The sequence below is a fragment of the Thrips palmi genome, unplaced genomic scaffold (assembly GCF_012932325.1).
Source record: "Thrips palmi isolate BJ-2018 unplaced genomic scaffold, TpBJ-2018v1 HiC_scaffold_17, whole genome shotgun sequence".
NCBI lineage: Eukaryota > Metazoa > Arthropoda > Insecta > Thysanoptera > Thripidae > Thrips > Thrips palmi.
In genome coordinates, this window is record NW_023144626.1 from 9,580,842 (window position 1) to 9,588,820 (window position 7,979).

Sequence of the window (7,979 nt, forward strand, 5' to 3'; positions counted from 1 at the left end):
TGCTCCCCTGTCTGCCTGCCGTTCCATTTTCTAGCTTTGCTCATGGCAGAATGGCAGAGACGCACGCGGTGATGTCACCGGTGTGGAGAGAGCGATAGCGATAGCGGGGCATATCTGAGTGAAACACCTTCGCCGGCAGTGACAGTGCGAACGCGTGCGGCGATACCCCGCGCCTTCCGCGGCGCCGCCGTGTCGCTACCCCGCGCCCCGCGCCGCCCCCGGGGAAGGGGTTGAAGGGGCAGCGACCTCCCTTCTCCCCTCCGGCGCCAACGCGCGGCGCTTGGCTGCGCTAGGCGGGGTGGCAGGAAGAACTGCGTCATGGTACTCGGTACTCAGTGTGCGAGATTAACCCAAGCCGGAAGAAGAGAGACAGACAGCAGACACCCGAGGGACTTAGACGACTCTAGACGGTCTGTCACACGTGCCGCCACGCCGCGCGCGCCACCTGGCGGGGCCGACGGCAAGCGGCCAAGCTGCGCGATGCCTGGCGGGCGGAACCGGACGGAGTTGGGAGGTTGGGTTGGGAGAGGCGAGCGCAGCGGGCGAGGGGAGAGGGAGAGGGGAGGCGGCGCGAAGGCAGGGGGTGGGGTGGGGTGTTGGATCAAGCACCGGCTGCCGTTGCCGTTCTCTGGTGCCCTGCCCGCCCAGCCAGCCAGCCAGCCACAGCCCGTCCGCCTGCCGTCCCCCGCGCCGCGCTTCGCATCGCTTCGCCGCGACAGCGGGTATATACTCCACTGTCAGTGGCTGGTGGAACGTGTCGAAGTCGCGTCGCGTGGTGTGGAGGTGCGGTGCTCGCGTTCGAACCCCGTCCGTGCCGTCGCGGCCCGCGCAAGTCCTCTCGGCCTGTCCTGCCGTGGCCCCCGCAGACTCCATCCTCTCTGAGTCACCACACCAGAGCGCCTTGCATTTGGAGGTTAGCCGCGTCGCGCGCCCCTACACGCCAAGATGAACAGTGCGTACTTGGACGCGGGGACCACCCCCAACTACTCGTACGTGTTCAACTTCGAAGAGGAGTTCGTGCACCAGGACACGCGCGTCTGGATGTCCAAGAACTGGACGTATGGCTTCTACTACGTGGGGATCTACATGGTGCTCATTTTCGGCGGCCAGTGGTACATGCAGAGCCGCCCCCGCTTCCAGCTCGCGGGCATCCTGTGCGTCTGGAACACGGCGCTCGCCCTCTTCAGCATCTGCGGCGCGACGCGCACCGCCCCGGAGCTGTTCCACGTCCTGAAGAACCACGGCCTGTACCACTCCATCTGTGTGCCCAGGTTAGTCGGCCCTCGAGTCCTGCACCCTGCCGGACCGGCCAGCGGCCCGGGCCCCTAGGGCCCCTCCCCTCGCGGTGCCTTGGCGGTGCCTTGGCTTCCGCGATGGCCGATGGCAGCCGATTTCTCTGGCGGCCGTTTGGGCCGCGGCACCCGACCGCGGCTTGGCGGCGCGCAGGCCGCTCGCTTTCGAACGCGCCGATCGGCCGAGCCCTCGGCCAGCCGCGGTTTCTGTCATGGTTTCGACGGGGAGCCCCGATTTATTTGGCGGTGTCGGCGAGGTTAGGTGCCCCCTTGTGACATGCAAATTGGAGTCAAGTGAGGCTTTCAGCTGGTTGACATCAAGATGAGACCTTTAACTCGGATTCGAGACCTTTAACTCGGATTCAATTTGAGCACCCAGGTCACGGATTATTGTTTGGCCATGTACTGCATGCCTGCTTTGCATTTGGCTCTCAAGTTTGAAGGGGTACCAGTTTTTTCTTTTTAAATTATCCCTTATGCATTATGGCAATTTTATTTGTGCAGTTGCTCTGTACTCATGGCCTTGTTTGTCTGTGTGTTGCAGTTTCATTGAACAGGATCGTGTGTCAGGCTTCTGGACGTGGATGTTCGTTCTCTCAAAACTTCCGGAGCTTGGTGACACTGTCTTCATTGTCCTGCGGAAACAGCCTCTTATCTTCCTCCATTGGTACCACCACATCACTGTCCTTCTGTACTCTTGGTATTCGTACACTGAGTACACAGCATCAGCTCGCTGGTTCATCGTTATGAACTACTGTGTTCATTCTGTTATGTACTCCTACTATGCTCTTAAGTCCATGAAGTACAGCCCTCCACGTCCCTTTGCTATGCTCATCACAGCTCTCCAGCTGACTCAGATGATCGTTGGATGTTGTGTCAATGTATGGGCATATCAGTATCTCAAGGCTGGCCAAGGCTGTCACATTTCCTCTTTTAATATTAAGCTATCCATTGCCATGTACTTTAGTTACTTTGTCTTGTTTGCAAGGTTCTTCCAGAAGGCCTACCTGAGTAGTGATAAGAAATCAAAGGGAAGGGAGCGTATTACCACTAATGGTGTAGCCCCTTCAATGAAAGAAAAGGCACTTTGATGTGCTTGTTTGGTTACAGCTATTTTCTTTTACCAAATTTTGTATTTCTTGAATTGGAACAAGATAATGAAGTCTAGAGCACGAGTGTGATGCATCTTTTAAGCAAATCACAATCTAGTCATAGCAGGTCATTTTAACTAACTGCAAAATTAGGCTTGTTATTTTTAAGTGCAAAGCACTCAGTTTGGCTTTTTATGACAGTGTCATGGAGACCATTAGCTTTTCCAATTTCACTCCCCAGTTTGAAAATATTAGAAGTATTATGGTTAGTTCAACACATCTTGATTCACATCTTCTCTGAACTACATTGCAGTTGTCAATCTTCAACCTCAATTAGGTCGGAACCATGTAATTTTGTTTTAATGATTTCCTTTGGTGTGATGTCTGCTGTCTGGAAATTAATTAATTTAAGTATTTATGGCTCCATTTTCTGAATGGTACCACAGTACCTGTAATGGATCTAGTTAATGGAGGTGTTTGCACCAAAAATAAGTAGTGTTTTGTAAGAATTTTTTGATCTTTGTTTGGTCATGTTTTGTAGATGTTCTTCCCATTCTTGCGAATTTCCTGAGTGTTCATGGTTGTTGTAAGGCTGGAAGCATTTAGGTGGTATCTTTCTTTTGAAGAATTGTGTAGAACTTATCACTCTATATTTTTGAAGTGACAGTTTGTTCTGTCTCTCTTGAAGGCAATTCTTTATCTTGCCAAGTACATAAACTAAGTTTGCTGTGCCGTTGGTAATTTTTTAAGCAAGAAACTTGCTGTTAAAAAGTGTGCTTCTTTAAATTTTATTTACAAGACTTTATTTTTCTCCAAGCTTCAAGACTTTTGTCAGTGTTTTTCTTATCTATATTGTTTTGCACAAATTTTCTGGCACTCCTGTGTTCAAATGCTTGACTTGTACCCATTGTTTATTCACCTTTCTTTTTGGGTGTATTTTCAGTGGAACTACAGTAATCATATTTCTGTGGGAAGAAAAATATACTCTTCCCCCGTATGCATTTTTTAAAGTTGACCTCTTTACCTCAAAGTAAGAAAATAGACCAGTCATTGTTACGTCTGTGGGAGATTTTGTCTTGTTACTGGTAATCATTCATTGCATTTTATTGGCATTCCATTTGAATATTTTGTCTTATCAGTGAGATGGTATTCTAGTAGAGGACCATGGGTCCCTACTGGTGTATTATTTATCTCCTGTTTTTATTTTGTTGGTTTGCTGGTGCAGGAATGTGTTGTAAGTGATTATCTCACTCTTCCAAATATTTTTAAGAGAGCTTCTTACTTTCAAACTCTACTAGTTTTGGCTTGGATTGTGAAGGAAAGGATAAAATCTCAAGGATATTGCCATTTGGCCTACATTTGCACTCAACAATTAAGTACAAATGACTGGAAAGGAGTGATGTGAAACTTTGAAACCATTTGGAACTATTTTTAAGGATTTCCATTTGTTAGGAGCATTACGTAGTCGTCTATTTTTCTGGCTATTATCAATTATGCTTCTGTCATACCTGCTTATAATCACAGGTATTGCTCAAATGTAAAGCTTTGTGATTCTGTAGGTCTTAAAATAACTCAAGTGTGCTTTAGACATCCCTCCTGAGACTGTGATGAATATTTTTATTGGGTCTCTTCTAACTCGATGTCTTGAAAATTAGGTCATTTTTCTAATTTCATCTTATTTCTTGGAAACATTTAAACCATTTGACTTTCTTGAAATGCTTCTAATTAAAATTAAAATATGTAAGTAGTTTAGTTTAATTTAGTCCTAGCAATCAAGTTGTTTTATTTAAAATTGACAAAATTGATGCTTATGGAATATTTAAGGCCTTTAATCTTATGTGAAGTATTATGTGTAAGAGCTTAAAGCTGTTATTGTCATAAAGCAGTTTCTTTTTCCTTTCTCTGTGATAAAATGCTTGTACTGAGAGATGGGGTGGATGAATGTACACTCTGTAAGGTTTTCTCCAATTTGCCAATGTGTATTGCCAATAAACATGGGAGTAAATGGACCTCCTACTGTTCGGCATAAGTATGGAAAAGCATGTTCAGCTGTGAGTCCGGTTTTTAAGCAAGTTTTTCTGAGTGAATTGCAAATGTCTTAGCAACTTTTACCAGTGGTTGTATTTTTATTACTTTACATCCTGCCTGATATGTTATGTTTTTTTTTAAACAACAGAAGACGTTGTACAGTAATGTATGTCCTCAATCCTCGTTCATTCTGGGGTGATGCAATTATTTAACAATTTTGTAACTTGTTATTGTGTTAAAGAATCAAGGTGATTGTTTTGTCATGTTTTTGTTTGCTTGCAAAGACTCAACTCATTGTTATCTTTCCCTTGGCAGAAATTCAACCAAGACTAAATTAATAAAAAAATGAAAGTACCCAGTTTTATTCTTTGAGATTCTTAAACTTTCCCTAACTAATTGAACGGTACGAGTACAGTACATCTGCATGAGTGCCCGCACACATTTGAATTGAATTGCGCTGGCCCGGGCCTGCAAGTGTGCCAGTCCAGGCCGCACGGCAGGTCGGCAAGCCGTATTCGGAGCACGTCGGGGCGCACTGATTCCGAGAGTCGACGCGCTCTCTCGCGCCCATACGAGACGCCCGCCGAGTGCGAGAGAGACAGAACGACGGATGGCTCTCGGGAGGGCCGGGCCAGTGAAAGGGGAGACACGGAGCAGGAAAGTGAGTCCAGTCCGCCAGATCTCGGCTCAATTAAGACGTGCAAGCTCATCCCATTGAAAACCGGTCCGCCGGCGGTAACAGTCAGAGGCCCCACAGTGGCCGCACCGCGCCGAAGATTCAGGTTAGGTTAGGCCGGTGGGTGTGACTGTCTCTCTCGCACTCAAGGGGCGTTCAATCGGAGTGCGAGAGAGAGAGAGAGAGAGAGAGAAACACTGTTCGAAGTCACTCTCCTGCTCTTTATTCTCGTTCGAAACGACGTAAATTGCTTGACGTTTTCAAGTGCTCTAGGAATCGGGCGGACGGCCGCACAGTCGTCATCATGTCATTTGAAGCACGGTCAGTCAGTCATTCAGTCAACTACGCAGCACAACCCGTCCTGGCATGCAGATTGTTCATATCGTAAAACCCGGGTTTGCTCTTTTCTCGACCTTGCCACATGAAATAACCAGGCGAAAATGGACAGTAAGTTGGGAATCAAAGTGGTCGCGCCCTAGCAACACGACAGTAAAGCTTCCCCGGGGGTTCCGAGACCGCCAACGGCAACCCTTTTTCCACACACCGAGAATCCGTGCACCGCCACGGACCCGCTACAATCCCGTCTAATCCTGTCGCACCCCCAGGAGTCGGCTTTGAATCTTTTTATCGGAATAAAGAGTGCGTGACCGGCAAGCCCAAGATGTAATTGAGTGATTCCGCCATTGACGCTATGCACACCAAACAAAATAGAAGTTAATTCTACAACTCATCGAGAGACTTTCCGTAACCAGGTAGCCAAGCCGCACCCTGCAGTTGCCGCAGCCCCTTCCGCAGATCCGGCTCCAAAGTTTCTGTGAACTACCTCATCAACCTCTCGACTTGTCCTGCGGATTGTTTTTGAACCGTGGTTTCTTTCAATTTCTGTCTCTCTGCAAATCTGGAGGTGTGGTTGGAGAGACACGAACACTTTGGGGCTTCCCCTCGACGGGGTTCGGGGCCACCCCATTTCCATCTCGACGAAAACGAGAGCCGACGAACGCAAGTCTATCCCTGTCTATCCTTGTCGCACGCTTCCCAGGAGGTCAGTGGCATTGAACCCTTTTCGCGGCCGTGCCCGGCCAAGCCCAGGAGGACTCTGGGTGATTCCCGCCGATTGCCGCCGGTCGCCAAACTAAGCAGGACGTCTGCTTTGTTTCCACTCTTCGAGAGGGACTTTCCGTAAACCAGAAGCCAAGCCGCCTGTCTGCTGTTGCCGCCGCCCCCTTTTTTCCGCAAACCGGCTCCAAAACTCTTCCGGTGAACCTACCTCTCTGCCCCCCTCTCGACTTGTCCTGCGGATTGATTTCGAAACAGTGGTTTCGTCGCTCTGTCTCTCTCGCACTCGTGGAGAGTGTGGGTGCGAGAGAGACGAAGCACTGGTGGCGTTTCCTGAACGTTCAATCGGGGAATCGCAAAGTCAGCTTTATCGCAAAAAAAAGGAGTAAAACAAAAGTATTACCGAATGGATGACAGTGTCTCCCACTCAGCACCGCGAGGCAACCTAACCTAACCGCGAGTAGGGTCGCGCGGGGCTAACCTCACGCCACTCTCTCTGTCTCACTCTGCCGCTCCATTCGGCGAAAGAAATTCCATGGAAGTCCCCCGCGGCGCTGCTTGCGCTGCTGTGCGTCTGGTCGCTCTGTCTCTCTCGCACCCGAACGGCCCGAGCGGGACGCACCGTGAGTGCGAGGGAGACGGAGCATCAGCGTGCTGCCGTCTGATTCCGAACACTGCTTCGTCGCTCTGTCTCTCTCGCACCCCTACGGACCGCCCCATGAGTGCGAGAGAGACAGACGACGAAAGAAGTGTTTGGAATCAGACGGCTGCCGGGCGTCTGAGGTCTGAAGCGATGCGGTGACTCGGGCGGGTGGCGGCGGTTTCTCAAGATGAGGAGAGGCGTTGACTCAACCAGGGACTGCGGAGAGTTGCCTTCGTCGCTCTGTCTCTCTCGCACCTATACGGGAGTCGCCATGAGTGCGAGCGAGACAGAGCGACGAAAACGACTCTCGGAATCAGCCCACTGCCTACTGGTAACCGCCGCCGGGGCTGTTAGGCGTCAGGACGAGATGCTGTGAGCATCGCGAAATTTGTCGCTGCGGTTGCTTGCTGGAGCGGGGGGGGGGGGGGGGGGCATATAGGGTCCGCGGGTCGTTTTCATCACACCGTCTCCCTCCCTCGCACCAATGCGGTACGCGCCGTGAGTGCGAGAGAGACAGCGCCTGTTCGCATTTAGCCACGCCACTCGCACGCATCGCGAGGGAATGGACCTGGAGTGAACCCGGCGGCGCGAGGCTCGCGAGGCGCACTGCAAGAAAAAGTGTGGATTGTACAACAAAGGTACAACAAAAACTGTACAATAAAAGTACAACAGGGATTGTAGAAAGTACAACGAGAGTTGTACAAACCACAACGACCCCTGGACTGCACAGCACTCGTCATGCCGGTTCCATTGTACTTTGTACAACAATTGTTGTACTTGAAAAGTACACTAAATTCCTGATAAAAAATTTGCCAGAAATTTGTGTACTTTTGTTGTGGTTATTTCCTGCAGTGCGAGACGCGACGAGATGGCACTGACCACGGTGAGTCCGCCGGGCTGGCTGGGCTGGCCGGGCTGCGATAAGGGATGCGATGCGACTGTCCAGCCAGAAAGGCCGATTCCGAAACAGTGCCCTCGTCGCTAGTGTTCCGGATTGGGTGGGCGGTCAACCCGATGACTCCAGAGCTACTCCAGAACTCGCTCTACAAATCGAAGAGTGTACATGGTATGCTCTAACTAGAGCATGCCTGCAAGCACGCTCTAGCTAGCGCATGCCTGCCAAGCATGCACTTACTAGCGCATACATGCCATGTACACGCTTCCCGATGCAGACAACTCCCTATCCCTTATGC

At 50.2% G+C, this 7,979-nt stretch overlaps 1 protein-coding gene across 1 annotated transcript; it reads left to right on the forward strand.

Annotated features, from left to right (window-relative positions):
• Positions 1 to 646: 646 nt before the first annotated feature.
• LOC117643368 (elongation of very long chain fatty acids protein 6) lies at positions 647 to 4,775 on the forward strand. Its single transcript, XM_034382211.1, has 2 exons — positions 647 to 1,271; positions 1,837 to 4,775. Exons 1-2 carry the CDS (start codon positions 946 to 948, stop codon positions 2,381 to 2,383), a joined length of 873 nt encoding a protein of 290 aa, XP_034238102.1. The 5' UTR covers positions 647 to 945; the 3' UTR covers positions 2,384 to 4,775.
• The last annotated feature ends 3,204 nt before the right edge of the window (positions 4,776 to 7,979 follow it).